This window comes from Pisolithus orientalis, assembly GCF_024613125.1.
Source record: "Pisolithus orientalis strain OTSU chromosome Unknown F5J12scaffold_23, whole genome shotgun sequence".
In the NCBI taxonomy this organism is placed as follows: Eukaryota; Fungi; Basidiomycota; class Agaricomycetes; order Boletales; family Pisolithaceae; genus Pisolithus; species Pisolithus orientalis.
Genome location: NW_026260804.1, coordinates 140,378 through 157,382, shown reverse-complemented (window position 1 = coordinate 157,382; position 17,005 = coordinate 140,378). Strand labels below are relative to the sequence as shown.

The 17,005-nt window shown below is 51.8% G+C and overlaps 4 protein-coding genes across 4 annotated transcripts; all 4 read right to left on the bottom strand.

Annotated features, from left to right (window-relative positions):
- Positions 1-1,115: 1,115 nt before the first annotated feature.
- On the bottom strand, positions 1,116-4,434 carry F5J12DRAFT_906431 (peptidase C19, ubiquitin carboxyl-terminal hydrolase 2; the record flags this gene model as incomplete). The annotated part of the gene is made up of 10 exons (XM_051748786.1): positions 1,116-1,310; positions 1,359-1,574; positions 1,600-2,046; positions 2,116-2,592; positions 2,617-2,661; positions 2,695-2,751; positions 2,773-3,777; positions 3,827-3,941; positions 3,998-4,242; positions 4,294-4,434. The coding sequence occupies 10 exons, from the start codon at positions 4,432-4,434 to the stop codon at positions 1,116-1,118; spliced, it is 2,943 nt and encodes a 980-aa protein (XP_051598249.1).
- A 1,171-nt stretch (positions 4,435-5,605) lies between these two features.
- Positions 5,606-6,685, bottom strand: F5J12DRAFT_894444 (P-loop containing nucleoside triphosphate hydrolase protein; the record flags this gene model as incomplete). The annotated part of the gene is made up of 3 exons (XM_051747740.1): positions 5,606-5,634; positions 5,684-6,560; positions 6,611-6,685. 3 exons carry the CDS (start codon positions 6,683-6,685, stop codon positions 5,606-5,608), a joined length of 981 nt encoding a protein of 326 aa, XP_051598248.1.
- Positions 6,686-11,193: 4,508 nt separating this feature from the next.
- On the bottom strand, positions 11,194-14,418 carry F5J12DRAFT_236529 (uncharacterized protein). Its single transcript, XM_051738525.1, has 3 exons — positions 13,330-14,418; positions 12,830-13,274; positions 11,194-12,750 (listed from the first exon to the last, which is right to left on the bottom strand). The coding sequence occupies exons 1-3, from the start codon at positions 14,101-14,103 to the stop codon at positions 11,285-11,287; spliced, it is 2,685 nt and encodes an 894-aa protein (XP_051598247.1). The 5' UTR covers positions 14,104-14,418; the 3' UTR covers positions 11,194-11,284.
- An 890-nt stretch (positions 14,419-15,308) lies between these two features.
- F5J12DRAFT_236495 (Peroxin 13, N-terminal region-domain-containing protein) lies at positions 15,309-16,770 on the bottom strand. The gene is made up of 2 exons (XM_051738524.1): positions 16,649-16,770; positions 15,309-16,590 (listed from the first exon to the last, which is right to left on the bottom strand). The coding sequence occupies exons 1-2, from the start codon at positions 16,649-16,651 to the stop codon at positions 15,460-15,462; spliced, it is 1,134 nt and encodes a 377-aa protein (XP_051598246.1). The 5' UTR covers positions 16,652-16,770; the 3' UTR covers positions 15,309-15,459.
- Positions 16,771-17,005: the final 235 nt, after the last annotated feature.

Below are 17,005 nucleotides of genomic sequence, written 5' to 3'. Positions count from 1 at the left end.
ACAGCACTTGGCAAATTACTGGCTCGTTTTTTGGAGCCATTCTAGCTCAAACGGTATAAGAATAAGCATCGAGAACTTTGCCATACCTCGCTACTCGGCGGTTTTCTGATCTTTCTGATCGATAGCCACCCTGGTATGGTGCGCAAAGGTTAAAACGGCAAGTTCTCTATTAAACACTGGGTCTTCCCAATGATTTCCGATAATGTAGCAATCCGCAGAGCAAACTTTCTGGTAGATTTAATTCAGATTACTTACGAAACCATGCCTCCAGGATTTGCTCGGTGGCACGGGATGGGGCCCCTGAAAACACAAGCCCTCTCATCTCTGAAGAAATACCTGCAAGCATATTGGATGGTTCTTCCTCGTACAGTATCGGCCAGGGCCCTGATAGACTGCACCGAGTTGTTACAGGTCTCTCGGGGCCGGTCTGTACAAACACGCTTGGTGAGACATTCCGTTTGGTCATCTCCCTGTCCTCGTCATAGCAACTTGTGCTGTTCGATAGGACAAGGCGTCATCGTTACCAATGCTGGGCTGTTTTCAGTGCCCGGTTGGATATATTAGCCTAGCAATTAGACTGTATGAGGAAGACAGCTTGTCTCATAGGCCTCATAAACGGTTTGGTTACCAGACTACGGATGTGTACTCGTGAGCTGCGTCTCTGGTAAGTTGCCCTCTGAGTCATTGTCCGTCGCCTCGCACCCGTTGGTAATTGCTCAACTGGGGCTGACGGTTTGCAGAGATACCTTCAATGCGAGCCCAATGGCTGCTACCTTGTCAGGACATCTCTTGCGGGCGGAAAACTTGAGACCACCGTACCCAATAATGGTTATTTTGAAAACAAATGCATTGACTACACGGCAAACAGCACATCAAATTTGCCCATCCTGGAGTCACTGAGCAGTTGTATTTTCGACTGACGGCGGACCACCTCGTCTAGAATTATAATTATGCGATGGGTAGAATTACATGAATACATCTCTCTCTACATACGGACTCCGCTACGGAGTAAATAAATAGTACGAGCTTGGGCTAAAGCGAATAAAGATAGCGCAAGGAGACGTCAGGTAAAATGGTTGTTGATAGAATATGGAGGTCTAGAATGGACAGATCACTTATATCCGCTCGTACATGCAAATGTAAGCTTTGGTCTTCATGACTTCTTCGAATGAGACAAGCCGGACGACAGTGTCGCTGATATAAGCCCAATCTCTGGGAGCTCTGTCTGGCGAATGTTGTTCCTTGCCAGGGTGGTTGCTTTGAGACGTCGAAGGCGGGAGAGCAGTGTATGCAACATAATGCCCACCCAGCTGACAACATATGAGGCAGCAGAAACCATGACAGGTTCTGGGACATACCATGTTTCCAATGTGTACGACGACAGCATACAGTCGATACGTGCATGGTTCTACTCTCTTTCCACGGCCCCGCCCCACGGCTGCCTTCGTGACAAAATAATCTTCTCTCCTAGGGGCAAGGTAGGGGGCCAAGTCCAAGTATTCAGGAAACGAAACGTAATCATCAAGCTTCTTGAAGCCCGATGCAAACGACGTCGCGGGGGTCTTTGATGACTGCTGAAAGCGCTTCAGGTGGACTTACGAGGATCGGCGGCGGTGTTGCAATGAGATAACGTTTGTAGGCCGGCCGCATGAGCACCTGCTCGGAGCGGGGAACGTCACATTGATCTGTCTTTGTCTTCGAAGGAGTATCACGAGATGGCTGCGAGGTAGACTCGAGTTGTTCCTGGGATACATTCGGCGAGAAAGTGGGGGAAGCAGCGGATGAAATGTCAGAGGAGACATATATCATGTCGCTATCTTCCGATACACCATCACTTTCGGTGGCACTATCGGAAACCCGATCTTTGTCCCTTCGACGCCAGTCAAATGGAGCACTTAGCGAAGTCCCCTTCGAAGATGCAGTTGCAGGAGAAAACTGCGTTACAAAAGATGACGTAGTACTTCGTCGCGAAGCTGTTGGCCTCGCGGTTTCCACAGAGTGTGGAGACTGGGGTAGAGCCGTTGAGATTGAAGGTACAAGTACGTCCTGTTCAGAAGGCCGGGATTTTTCAAATTGGGTATCATCAATAGTGGCGCAATCATTGAGCTGTAACACCGGAGGCGGTGGCTTCGATATCTTTGCCGCGGAAGCTTGCAATGAAATGTTGGTATTCAGGTGAGAGGTATCGTCAATATGGGTATCCTGGTTCTCGGAAGGGGTACAGGTGGTGACTATTCCGGGGGGAGGGAATCCAGATTCGGCGCTGAATGCCTCTGGGCCGTGTCTCGGATAGGAATAAGACGGGAGAGGTATAATTTGGTCCGCATCATCGTCATTGCTGTCCGTGCATGAACCGCTGCCCTGCGCAGATCTTGTCGATGAAGGTTTGTATACGCCGTTCGCTATTTTCCAACAACGGCGGCAACGAACCATGTTTTCGCTATCCAGAACTTCTACAGAAGTAAAGAGCCGTAAGCATTCTTCTATTCCCCCCAGTTGGCCAAGTTTTAGGAGCGTCCCTTGCAAGACGCCAGAGTTTGCGACAACTTGATCTTTGGATTGCCTGAAAAATGAGAATGGTCGAATAATATTCTGAGGGTGGATATCTGCGAGGACATCACGTAAGTAGGCGGCTTCTTCCGCACTGGGTTTCGGAGGCCGCTGTTTATGTCGTTTAGGTGACGGGTTGGTAACAGGAAATTGAGTTTCCAGTGGATTGCCAGGATACTTTTGATTGGTAGACAGCGATCTCTTCATACCTGCCACCTGCACCTGCAACTTCTCATTCACAAGGAACATAGAAGTTGGCGGCGGCTCTTTTTCTATATTGGTATTTGGAGACCTGGTGAAGTTCGCGTCTTCTTGCGTTGATGTGACGGAGGCAGAAGTACGCGGCGCAACAGGTCCTTCGATAACCTTAGGGCTTGTTTTGGGCGGACTGCTATTCTTGGCCTTTCTCTCCTCTCTCCGGCTACGACTGGACTCTCGAGAACTCCTGGAAAGTCCCACTGTTGCGCTTATACGCCTGCTGAGTTTCACCCAACTGTCGTCTTTGATCCTCTTCTCCCATCCATTGGCTTTCGAGATCTCGCCAGAGATAGGAATGGCAACTGACTCCTGCAGCAGTGTCGCCTCCGAAGGTTGTGTGACAGGTATTGGTTCCATAGTCTCAGAATTCGGCGGAGTCGTGACTGGGACAGGCAAGTCTGGGATAATAGGAATCACCACTGTGTCCGCATCGATGCCGGATTGTTTCTCTTCATCAACAGGTTGAACTTGTACCTTAACCTCTGCAAGGTCTATACTCCGTCTCCTTGGGGATTCTGACAGTTCAGGACTGTCCGAAGAGTCCCGGACTGGTGTTGCTGGTACGGAAGATGAACGTTGCACAGGCGGCACCGCTGCTAATGCCGAGTTCGATATATTTCGTAGCTTTTTAGCCAGCTGCTTTATCCTGTCTCGTTTCCTTTCCCGCACATAATCTTCGGCTTTGATGCTCAGGCTAAGATCATTGAAGTCTTCATACGTGTGGGAAACATGCTTGCAAGTTTGGCAGACCAGAATGCTAGCCAGCTTTCCACCAAAGAGCATATCGACGAAAGACGTGGGTTTGTCGTTTGCTTGTTGCAGTGGTTCGCCAGCCTGAGACGTTTTCTTGACTTCGGAGTGATCGGATGACGGCCGATCTGGGAACTTGGATGGTGTGCCTTCTTCATTGCACTGTTTTGGTAGGCCTGATTTCTGAACAGACTGATTTTGTGATCTTCTCTTAATTATCTGCAAGGACAGGGTGAGAGAAGACAGGGTGATTTTGAATGAAGCTCACATCAATCTCTTCCATGCGCATAGCATCCAAGAGTTGCCTAAGAAACTCGTGCGCATCCTGCTGTCTGAAATCTAGGTATTGGTCGTGTTTCTGCCCTAGCGCCGTCAGAATTTCCCTGTGGTTTAGATGAATGTGTCAGAACCGGATAGCTATCACAATTCCATACCGTACCTAGGACTGAGGCTGTCCCGATCACGATTATTCCGCATGACCCATGCCCGTAACATTACGTTAATAAACGTGTCACCGATGGTAAGTCCATCAGTTCGTGGTAGCTCGAACTCGCCGCCGACCCCATGTCCATTAGTTAACTCTGGAGATCTGTGCGATGCGACGGGGACATCGGTGGGCGATTGTACCACGAATGGTATAGGTTTGAACATGGCAAGTTGTTCCAGGTATTGTGTAGCTATGAGCTGGAATAGGTGAGGAATCATCTGATTCTTCGTAGGCTGGCAGTTACATACCCCCTGCAGTACTGAATTCATGAAACATGTGTTTCCATGATTTACCAGGCCAGGCGGAAGTAACGCATTCCTTTCTTTCTCTTCGCGGGCCTTTCGCGCTCTGTACAACTCCTGGGGGGTTAAGTTCTTCTGTCTCGGCATCGTCTATGATGTCTGAGGGTGAGAAACGCCGCGTTGAAGATCGTGGGCAGTTCAAAAGGCGCTACACAACCAGCGCGCCCTGGAGGTGCGAAAGGACGCAGTGTTCTGCCAGCGATTCCCGTGGTAAATATTGCAGACAGGAATCGCGACACATATCATCGACTGCTGTGCTTACATAATAGGAGACACGACAACGTCGGACGTTCTTACACAGCTGCGGTTTCAATGTCAAGCTACTCTGCTGTGGCTGTATAGTCCAGTCACTCCAGTGCATCTTGCCTGCGCCCACAGTCCACCTTCATCGGGGAAGGCGTCCAAATATGTGGGCCTGAAACGTATTGAAACAGAGGTACCCAAAACCGATACCCCCGGAGCTTACCGAAGGTCTACTCTTCATTACCTTACCTTTGGCAGGACACGTAGGCGCAGGCGACAGCTTGCAATATGCACATGACCAGAAACTACATGGGGGACCATAGGTTCTCTTTTCGACACTGGATCTAGTGCTCCTGCATACTTTCTCCGGCACGTACTTTTCGAATGCCTTTTCGACTCTGCAAACTCTCCGAGTCCTGCAACGAGCTTCATTCGGACTGCCACTTGTGTCAGGGTAGTAAGTGTACCGTCGTAGAGGTGCTGGCGGTACTAGAACAGTGGCGTTCTTGCTATTTACAAATTGCTCGGACGGGCGGTCACTGATATTAACCGTGCCTTTTGATTTTTCTTCTGGCTTCACGAAGCAGCTGCACCAGCGCCGAGCGCATGTGTATCAATACCTGCGTGGGACCACATATCTCCGGGAACATGTCGACTTTCGTCATATTGAGGCGCCAAGTGTCCTCGTTACCCTCTGCTCATCGTAAAGGACCGCAGCAGCTTGCTTGATGGATATCCGCCGTACCTATCCTGCAGAAACCCCTAAGTTTGAATGTTCATTCCTCTCTTATGCTGTCAAGGTAAATCGTCTTAAACATCCCGTCAAGTTGCGACAAGTGGCTCTTTCAGGGTCTGCTGGGTTCCGATGCGAATGATAGGATCAGGGTAACACCGTGAGGGGAGTAAATAAACTGTGATATGCGCAACATCAACTACTTGCCAAATACGAGTAGCTGTATGCCGGGTACTTGGTACATTCTTCAGATATAGCGATAGAAATACAAATGATACAACGTCACTTATCTCCGAGAATGTACTTGATTCCTAAAAGCCCGTCAGCTTCTACCAAGTGACCAAATATGACCTCACTTACTGTCAATGATTTGTAGGTAGGATGCACTTGCAGGACTGTCCGGGTATTCGTCTAAGAAGCTCAAACCATAGTCTGCGCTCCTGCCGATCCGTGGATCGAGGGGCACCTTTCCGAGTAGCTCAATACCCGTCTCCTTCGCCAGTTTCTCTGCGCCTCCGGTCGTCGGTCTGAAGATCTGACTCTCTGATTTGCACGAAGGGCACACAAATCCTGACATGTTCTCTACAACGCCCAATATTCGCAGGCCAACTTTTCGACAAAAGTCAATTTCCCTCCGAACGTCTTGCAGAGCCACTTCTTGAGGGGTGGTGATGAGTACAGCACCATCTATTCCGCTCTCCTTGAGATACTGAACGATGCTCAAGTGTTCGTCCGATGTCCCGGGAGGCGTGTCAATGACGAGATAATCCAAGTCGCCCCAGTCCACGTCTTTCAGGAATTGAGCAATCAACCCATTCTTCTTCGGACCCCGCCACATGACAGCATCACGAGACGACGGTAGCATAAAGCCGACAGACATAATCCCCAGGTTATCCTGCACATATACAGGGGACCAGCCAGCGGAAGAAGAATGGACTTGTTCCGATGCGATGCCAAGAATAGTCGGAACAGATGGACCACAGATGTCTACATCCATCAAACCGGTCTGAAGTTGTTCGTCTGCTGCAAAGGCCCAAGCGAGCTGGGCTGCAAAAGTAGATTTCCCGACACCACCCTTTCCGGAGAGGACGACTATTTTCCTCTTGACGGAAGTCATTCGCTCATGGATGTACGGAAGGGCTGGATCTGGACCGTTCGGCTTGCTCGAAGCACAGATCTCTTGATTCGGACAGCCCTGACACGCATCCGCTTTTCCCGCAAGCTCAGACTCCGTGCCCTAAGTGGAGTTAGTGAAATAGATCTTCTACGTTTCTACAAAAACATTACCGGACAGTGTTCGGGTGCATTGGAAGGTATCGAATGCGAATTAGGGATATCTCCAGCTTCCGCGCTAGGAAGCATAGCCGTGGATATGGATACGGACTCGAGGCTTCGACTTGGAACGGTACGACTTTCAGTGACTAAGCCAGCAATCATCACGATTCCTTATCAGGAAATGACTGCCAATTCCCGAGGCACCTGGGTTGTTCTCACTGCCATGCCAGACCAGCATTCCACGTAGTATATTAAATTACGTGCTTAGGAAGTGAACGACGTCCCGTAAGTTTATAACACACACGGGTTTCTTAAACCAATTCTCCTACTCGGACGCCAGCTGTTTGATATGGAATCGGGTCGGATTCTAGTGATTGAAGTGACTGCGGTAGTAAAATCAACCGAACCCACCTGTTGGCAATCGCGACTTTGCTGAAGGCGTGAGCTTCCACCGCCACACATTGTATTTTTCCCAAGTTATCACAGTCCTGGTAAGGGCCTGTGAAATAACCTCTCAAAATACAGCAAAAATGATCCGAACGTTCGGTGACTCCGGTTTGTCCATGAGGGGGCCATTGTAAAACGCACGCGCAAGCAATGTCTCAGCGCGTCCACCGCGCGACGTCTTCATTTTGAGAGAGCGGAAGATGTGACAAGGAAACGGACATTGCGATCATTGGTCAAAACGCCAAGGAGCGCCAGGGAGCCACCCAGTTGGTTTATAGATAGGCAGGATCAAACGTGAATGTCGGACTGTATTGACCTACCGCAGAGACGTACAGTTCATTACTTAAACTGTATTAGTTGAAACTGGCGCAATAATGCAGGATGATGTCATGATCTCACCATAGGGACACAACTAGACGGTTGGTAAGTGGACGGATCTTGCTGCGCTCGCGGACGCGGGCGAGCTTAGTTATAGTCCTTGCCCAATCCATGCCTACGACAAATTGCGCCTTGGCAGGCGGCATGCCAACAAACCACATACAATTAACGAAACCCGCGTATCAGCTCCCCACCTCCCCGCATTCGTCATGGAACAACGTGCCACAAGGCCAACGATGTAGGTACAAGATGAGGAGCGGTACGTTATGACGCAATGGTCATAAAACACGAACGGCATACATGGGATCTGATAAGTGATCGAAAATAGGACACGCCGCTGACGCAAGGCGGCGACGTCACAACTCCTGCGTACCTGGTAAGTCGATCAGGCGGATCTGGTGACCACTATGTCACTGAGTACGTGTGAGGCTTAGCTGATTGTAATGGGCGCACGAAGAAGCCATTTAAACTGGCCACAGCGCTGAAGACCGCGTAGTAGGGAAAGATTATGGCTTTCGCATCCAATTGGAATTCAAGCACCACAGGTTTTGAAAGTTTTGGTAATGTCGTCCCTAGGAATATCAAAGAAGCTTTCCATAGGCATCCGTTCGGGTGGCGCGCTATCTACAGCATCGATACTTGGAAGGCAGGGGCGCGTCAGGACGGGTTGCAGTTAATCCTGATATTGCCCTCAATAATTGATCGCATGACGTATGTAGCACGCAAAACCATCATCGGGCGAAACACGAAATCATAGTGAGGATCACAGCAAACCTTCCTGACGGTAGACCAAGAGAGGCAGCATGCTGTGAGGAGCGAGCACGCGGTAGGACCCCGTGAGGAGGTACGGAATTGGAAGCGGGGAATTGAAGTTGACGCTTGTTAACGGCAGAGAGCGAGGGGAAATGAATAACGCGTGCACACAAGGAGGCTGGTGGAGTGTGTAATGTGACACGCTGGCGCGGTCATGCAAAGAAGCGATTCTTCTGCGCGAGTGAGAAAGGAAACGTATGACCGTGAAATTGGTCGTTTCATTGATCGCGGTCACTTGTGCTCACGATAGAGGGAATGATCGATAAAGGCGATTGAACGGACTTTGCGAAGGCTAAGCTTTGAAGCCAGCATACCGTGCGTAGTGCGTGAGGAAAACGTAACAGGCAAGGTCGGGTCAATACGACTCCAACATCCTCTAATACAGATCAAGTGCAATCAACAATGCTGCGGGTGGAAAGACTGCCGCAAGGGAGAACACTGATTCCGGTGGGAACGACTCCAGGCGTAAAACGCGGAGGGCGTATAGCTACCGGACTACGGCCACGGAGGCCGACGAGAACTGTCGTCCAACCGAATACTGCAAACGGAGGGAAAACCTAACGCGACCAACAGATTCAGCCCTCAATTGGAGTCCGAAACCTATAAGATCAGAAATCCGAAGATATTCCGTGTTGGTCGGAAATTTACGTTATAACCCTTCTGCTATACCTTCCCTAGTTTCTCTGTCAGACCGGACGCTGAATTGAGCGCCGCATGGCGTGATAAGGATTAGGGATGAGAGGGAACAGTAATGGAGCGCGACTGACCGCGAGGAGGGGTGAGCGGCCGACTTGACTCCACCACTACCGCCAAAGTGTTCGGCAACGACAACTGTATTACCTGCGCGGACGTCATATGTCAGCCCACCCCTCATTGCGATATGACAGTGGCCTAGCGAATCTCCGTTCTTAACGTTGCCCCGCGATCACAGTACTCTTCCGTTCTACAGCGGGTACCTTTTCCATACGCGCCCGAGAGCAAAGATCAGTGACCTATATCATACGTCATGATGCTAATTTGTTTGCGGTACTGTAGCTGTGCACGGAGGTTCTAATCTTTGGATAATGATCCGGGGCGGCCTTGCAGTAGCGCAAAAATAAGATCGATCATCTCTTGTGAACCATAGGACATCATTTGGAAATTTTGCAGCTTGGAAAAAGGGGTGTATTAGCACAGATCAGCATGTGTCGAACGATGTTAGAAATAAATCCACAGCGTGCCACTTCACCTGCAGGGCCATAGTTGCCCTGAAGAACTTAGGCGACAGGGGCGGCCGCACCAGAAGGCGAGGAGGTGAAATGGAAGAGAAAATTTCAAACTCGCTGCGCAAGGCTCTGTATTCGCGGTGGATTATTTTGAATTTCAATGCCATAGCTTTGACATGGCCTAAGCTACCGATCATCATTCATGAGTGCCCCAGGATCCTAAAAACGTGATTCTTGCGTCGCGGGGCGGGTCTATGGCCACCTGAGATCCGCAAAGGGACGATGAGCACCATGCCTATTATGCGCAGATTTAGCTAGCTGTTCGTGTGACAATATGCGTGGACACGTTTATCGCCAACTGTGCCGGCGCGAATGCAGTCGTATGGTTGGCCGATATTGACGAGCGAGCTTACTGAAGTCCCCTCGGAGTAGACATTCGTGCACCAAGCCTAAACTCAGTGTCTTTTTTCTAGGCATGCATCTTGGTGAGTTTGCAGTCCGGACAAGCATCTAGTGCAGCATACCTTTACCGTGCACAAACTTGGAGCGCGGCCGGCCTCCGTGCCGTTGGACCTGCAACGAAGTGTCTCACTACGCTCTGAAAGTTGGATGAGTTCACCTCCAGTCACTACGAGTTGTCACTCAGCTAGTATCTCGAACCGAACCGAGCTCCAATGTGAACTCGCTTCGATTCGAAGTCTGTGTCAGCTCTGTCCGAGTGTCCTCGAACTACCTACCACTTCCATTCGACTTGTTCCAATTCGTGGTAACAACTGATTTCGACGGCCCGTTTATTCAGCTGTACTAGAACTACAACAAGTAATTGCTTCGAATCAAACTTGCGCGATGCAAGGCTACAATTTGAACTTCCTACAGTACACAGATCACACAGTCACTTCCCGTGTCTGTCTGTCTTGTCTGTCCATATTTCTTCGTACCAGTTCTTCTCCTGTCTTCCATCCGCCACATAGAAAGCACTCGTATCTTCCAGTGTACGTCGGCAGGAATTTTTATTTTTATTGGTTTTGGGGGGACGTAACGCGTCGTATCGTATCGTGAGCAAGTGGGTCGACCGAAGGCAGGTAGGTGTTGCAAGAGAACGGCGAACGCATGTGAATGAAGCAGGGAAAAGATCTATAGGGATGGATGGTTGATGTGATGTCGCGACGCGGGAGCTCCTAGCGAGGCATTAGGATAAAAGAAGTTGTAGGTGGGGTTGGGGGGAGGGTATCAGTGACGGAGAGCCTTGGCGCACAGGGACGTTAGTTCATCTTTTGTCCGCGCCACCAGTACACTCACCCAGTATAGCGAGGACAGACACAAAAGAAGGTAAGTGCCCGAGTCGCAAATGGAAGCACCAGTGAACCGAGTCGAGAGGCAAGACGATCAACAATCAATAGCGAGAGAGCGAGGGAGGAGGCGGACGACCAACGAGCGGGGACACAGCAAGGATCAACGAAAGGCGAAATAGTTCCCACAGAAACCCACAAAAAGGAAACCGAAGAGAAACCAGAGAAAAAAAAAAAGAACGACCAAAAGCAAGCAAAGAACAAGAGCCCGACAAAAGCAAAAGGTCTAAAAGTAAGGGGGAAAAGGGGTGCGACAAAAATGAGAAGACAACCACGACGAAAGAATGGGTATGTTGTAGAAAATCTGGGCATAGAAGAAACTGGCAGCGGCCTCGGGAAAAGTGGAGGGTCAGAGCCGAATAAGAGATCATCTGTATTCTTCGCCAGATGACCGAATCCTCCTCATCCTGGTATCTGAGGAAATCCGCCATAGGACTACCGGAAACGAGTTTCCCAACCACACAAGCAAGTTGGGGCCACGAGCGCAATGGACCTCACTCACCCTTCACACTTATGCCGCTTCTCTGCGCACTGATCCCGCCTCGCCCACCAAACCGGGCTGATGCTTCGCGCGTGTTCCCACCTCCAACAGCCCTACTCCCAGTGCTCCCACTCGCTCGCGAGACGTTACTCTTCTCAGCAGCGTCGACGGCTTTGAGAAGTTCCATTTCGGCATCTTTATCGGCATCTTCCCCTTCGTCACCATTGTCGTGCTCCTTCATTACCTCGTCATCTTCATTGTCGGGTTCGTTCAATCGCGTCTCCGCATCAGGGTCCGCGTCCGGGTCGGCATCGGCATCCTCCCCATCTGCATCTGCATCCTCACCGTCTGCATCAGCATCAGCATCAACATCTACGCTGCCACTCCCACTACTGGAGTCGCTGGCCCTTCCTCTTGCCTTGACAGTGCCCGCCGCTCGTTGTCGAGAATCCCTTTCCCGCTGTACGCTCAAGGCCCCTGTCACGGATCTCGGTCCCTGAACTGATGCTCTCGCTCCGGTACCACTCCCACTCGGAGGACTGGAGAGTAACGATCGAGCGGGAGCAGAAGGTCGGCAATCGTCATCAAGGGGGAGCGTCGCGATCGCTGGTGGGGAGGGCAGAGAAGTCTGACCGTGGCCCTCTATCGAACTAGGCCGGTGTGCTGTGCCAGGCGTTGAGGTGGGATCTTTGGACCCAGTGGCAGAAGGGGGGGAGGTAGTCGCGTAACCCGACGTAGTAGGCCGTTGCGAAGGTGACAAACCCTGACTTTGTCCATGAGCATATGGGTGCGGAGAGTGTGGCTGAGAAACAGGATATCTATCTCGGTCTCTATCTCGCTTACCCCCGAAGGCCGCTGAACCGATAATCCGCGTTCCAGTCGGGCCGACCGACCCACCTCCGTTTCCGTCACCGTTGCCAACGGAAGCACTAGGAAGAACGTGTGCAGGAACAGTGTCACTCCTGGAAACCCTTGCGGGCATCGTATGCGCATGCGTTAGCTGGTTCACTCCGTTTCCTCCCTGATGCTGACCACCTATTTGCTGGTCGACACTGGAAACACCGCTGGTGATATTACCGGCGGCAACGCCGCCAACGCCCCCGAGTGTACCTCTCCGTTCGACCCTTTTCATCTTCTTTCGACACCGGTCGCAAACGGTACCAGGCCCCTCGGGCCCAGGACCCCACTTCTCGACGCATTTCCCTTCCTTGTACCGCCCTACAAGTCCGCATTGACGACAGATGCGTTGACCGAGCGAATTTGTCGGGGGATAAGTTCCTGCGGGAGTACGATGAACCGTCGGTTGCGGCGGCTGTTGCTGGGGGTGGCCGTGCGCAGTCCCAACATGGTGTGGATGGGGATGAGAGAGATTGGCTGACGTTGAAGACGCGAGAGGGTGCGATGTCGTGGGAGTTTGTGGGGGTGCTGTCGATGATGTCGACGTGTTTGACGGCGTGGGTAGCGTAGGTGCCCCGTTAGCTGTTGCATCGCCCAAAAAAAAAAATTAGAGACGGCCTTTTTTTACAACAAAAAATGGAACTTTTTAAAAAAGACCCACCCAAACTCATCTTCCCTTTCTTCGTAGGTGCACCCGTAACGGGGGGTGCAAAAACGTGAGTCTGATATGTCCTCAATTCACCCGGCTGCTCCAGCGGACCAACCGTGGGTGTATTAACCAGCCCTCTTGATGAAGCTGTTACCGAATTGTGATGGGAGGTCGGGTGTTGGTGGTGTGCCAAAACGACTCGAGGGGATGGTGGCTCGTTGTTCCGTGGTCGGGGATCATCTGTCGATGCCTCGAGGAGCATCTCGTCGATGGAGAGGGAGTGCTGTGACGAGCGCGAAGATGAGCGAGAATGAACCACATGAGATGGACGGTGTACATAGGAGGTGGGTTGCACGGAGAGATGTGGTGACGCGAGGTCACGATGGGACGAGCGATGTGCAGCATGAACGTCGATATCAGTTGGGCGGCCACGAGAGCGCAGTGAAGAGGAATTCAGCTGTTAGATACTGATCAGAGGGTTTAGATAAATAAGAAACTGCAAGGGAACGAACATGGGGATGGTGGTCATACTCTCCACGATCGCTGCGGTGCCGTTTGGCGGGTGGTTGACCCGGCGCAGAGAGGTAGGGAGATTGATCGTCGAAGCTGTTCGATCTAGGTCTGACACGTGATGGGGACGCATTTTGAGGAGGAGGATGAGAGGTCGCAGAGGGGGGATGAGATGACGGAGTGGAGGAATGTCTGTGGTGGGAACGGGACTGGGATGGAGGGATAAGCATGATAGCGGGGCTGGTGGCAGAGGGAGGGGTGTGAAGGGGGTAATGGCTATGATGCGAACCAAACGCGGGGGGAGGTGCAAGGACGAGTTGACCTCCACCTTCGGCCATGATGCGCGCAAAGCCCGCTCGAGCATCTTGGGAGCGAAAATCGAGCGTGGCCAGATATCGATGGAGTTCTTCCCAAGCCTCTGTGATAACCCGACTGCGAGCATCTGCTTCATCACGGGCGAGTTCCGCACGTTCTGCACGTAGCTCGGCCTCCTGGATGTAGCGCTGAGCGACATCAGAGATGGCAGCTGAGCTGGCATTTGGGGAGGACGAAGAGGAAGACTTTGAGAATGCGGCAAGCTGACGGTCGAGAGATTCAAGACGTTTTCGAGCGGAGACGAGTTCTTTTTGGAGAGATTCTTTTTCTTGATAGCTGGCGGCAAGGAGAGCTGCGAGCTGTGCATGGGTGGAGACGACCGCCCCATTTGATGGGGCAGGGGGGGACGTCATGGTGGGCTGAGGCTGAGAAGGGGCGGGTTTCGGAGAGACGTCAGACATGGGTTCTTCGACGGCGCGAGCGGTGTCGAGCAACCTGCCAGAGCCGTGGTCGTCGAGCTGCAGAGCAGGAGCTGCAAATGACGACACAGTCGAATGACGTCGACGAGAAGGAATGACGTTCCCTGTCTAATATATAACAGAGTGTGCCGGTTCCCTTTCACACCCACCTGGCAATACTTTTATTAGAGGAAACAGAGGGGGATACTGTTTAATGATGATGATGATGATGGACAGGCGGCGGCGTCGAGCGCGTTTTTCACGCATTTTCGGCCGGCGTTTGCGACCTGCAATCAATTGACATGCAACGTTGGCGAGGTCAGGATGACTGCCTTTTTGGGAAACACTTCCCAGCGCACACAACACACTGTGGACCCCGGTCACCGCCCCATTCCATCATCCCCGACCGCGCCTCCACCCATCACACCTCCATCCCTGCCGCGAGGCAGACGTCCCTCCTGCACGAGCTCATTTCAACAGGCAATCTCCACTGCATCTTGCTTCTACTGTGCCACATCCTGATCTCAATTTCTCGAAATCGCGTCCTCCTCCTCCTCCCCCTCCCCACTCTCCACCCCCCACCCGTGGAGCACGTCGGGAGTCGGGAGTCGGGATTAGATAGGCGGCGCCGCGGCGGTGTTTTCCCTGATTTATCGAGTTTAATTTATCCTTTTGTCCGATTGCAACGAATGTTTCGTGATCGATCTTCGGGGTCTCGCTGCCTCGTGTCGGCGCTCATCTTTCCCATGAGGTCCGCCATTCGGCCACGTGTTGCCCCACTCGTGCTTTTTTATCACGAACCACGCCCCGTGACGATCACATCATCGTCCAAATATGGAAGGCACCTCCTCACCCGCATCACCGCAGATCCCATCACCAGAGTACCTGTGCCTCCTCTGACATCATCGTTCAAGCGTGTACCACGCTCTCCTCGCGCTCAATTCATTATCATTACTCCCCCGCATCCACATTTAGTAGTATACATAGTACCTTGCGCTCCCATGCCATGCCACGCCTGTGGGATCTCTTCCCGATAACAGCATGGCCTCCATCCTGATCCTTGGAAACACGCACGGCAGTCGAACTAAGCAGTCCGGTAACCTGGCATGTCAATACGTCACCTGGCGATCGCATAAGCTGCTCGATCGACAGAAAGAAAAAGAAACGTTTCGTTGGGGGCTCGAAACACGATCCAAGCAAGACCGTTACGAGGCAACAGGCTATTAATTTTCAAACGACAGGATATATGATAGCAGCTCGTCGGGTACGAGACACGATACAACACCACTAGGGAACCCGATTGAACAAAACCAATGGCGCATCAGAAACAGCAATATATGGCAAACAGCAAAGAACACATCACTCGACCGTCTTCTCTCGTTCCACCGGCTTTCGCCGCTCGAGAACCTCCACCCACTTCTTGGGAAACCATCCTTCCCTTCCATCGCGAGTCCTTCCTCGCCACCAATCAGTCTCCACGTCCAAGCGAGGATCCACCTCCATCCCGGTACGAGGGTCCAGTTTACTCGTGACCGCGACGATCTCGTTCTCCTTGAGAGCAAGCTCACTCGGCGAAGAGGGGGTAAAGGGGTAGAGCGCTCGTGCAAAGGGCAAGGTAGACGGATCGATCAGGGGCCCACCGATTTGCTGCTGTTGCTGGACACGCTCGTTGAGAATTTTCACAAGCCGCGACATGGCATAAGGTATGCCAATAATAGCGAGGAAGAATATGATCAAAGGCTTTTTGCTGGGTTTGGGCGCGGGTGGACCCACAGGTCCCTGCACCGGTTTGCCATTGATAAATTCCCGGAACTCTCCCTGCAGAGAATTCTGTGTGCTTGGCCGTCCCGTGATAAGCTCCTTCATCCACCGCACGAGGCCAAATAGCCCTAGAACGCTACCCAGAGCATTCCGTAAATGAGCGAACTGTTCAACAACGCCGACCATGGCAAAGAAGGAACTGTGTGTTGCCATGAACGTCGACTCGAGCATCTGAGCCACACCACTGAACGTCTGGACGACTGAGTGGAGAAGGGAGAACGTTTGTTGCGTAGTGGCCTCCAGCGTCTGTGTGAGCGATAGATTGTTGGGATCCATGCCAGGGTATCCGCCCATACCGGGCATTCCTCCGTACATACTATTCATGCCGTAGCCATAACCACCATAAGGATTCATTCCTCCGTACCCGATGCCTCCGCCATACATCCCACCCCCGTAAGGCGAGTAAGACGTACCCAGCCGTGAATAAGGACTGTACGGGGCCAGGGCACTGTAAGGTGTCGAGGTGGCCGGAACAGGCTGCGAGCTCAGCATTGCTGGCCGTGGCGGGACAGCCGGTGGATCGGAAGAGGATGGCGTTGACGTCGCTGGTGTAGACGGTTGTGTTGCTGCTGGGGTGCCGCGCTCCCAAGGCTTTGGAGGGGAGGCCATAGTTGGTTGGTCGGTGTCGATGTGATAAAAGCGTGTGAAAATGAAGTGTCCGTCGGCTGTCTCGGGTCGCCGGCAAAGTTGTCGCAGGCTCAACACAGGACATGAAACCAAAGCTTACCATGGTCCGGCGAACGGCTGATAGAGAATGAAGAACCGCCAGCTCATCAATTACTTTCCAGTGTCGATGAACTTGCAAGCGCCACCTGCAATTACCATGCTCTTCTAGTGTCGAAATTCCTGTTTCAATGAACTTGTTGTCCCTGGACGCTTCTTGCTGTTAATTGATACAGTACAAACCAGTGCGTCAACAACTCGCTTCTGTGAGAGTTTTTTGTTTGATGTCGATATATTATTATACAGATGCCATCCATTAGGCAGAATCGATACGCCCCTGTCAGGCTTGATAATCGATGTTATAGATGCCAGGGTTCGTCAGACCACCTCTTTTTCGCACCACATAGCGATGTCAATAACC

Bases quoted from the DNA above. Each gene is read 5' to 3' on its own strand.
- F5J12DRAFT_236529 (XM_051738525.1), bottom strand. From the start codon at position 14,103: ATGTCTGACGTCTCTCCGAAACCCGCCCCTTCTCAGCCTCAGCCCACC. The intron at 13,275-13,329 runs GTTCGTTCCCTT...AGTATCTAACAG, and splicing joins AGTATGACCACCATCCCCAT to CTGAATTCCTCTTCACTGCG. The intron at 12,751-12,829 runs GTGGGTCTTTTT...GCGATGCAACAG, and splicing joins GAAAGGGAAGATGAGTTTGG to CTAACGGGGCACCTACGCTA.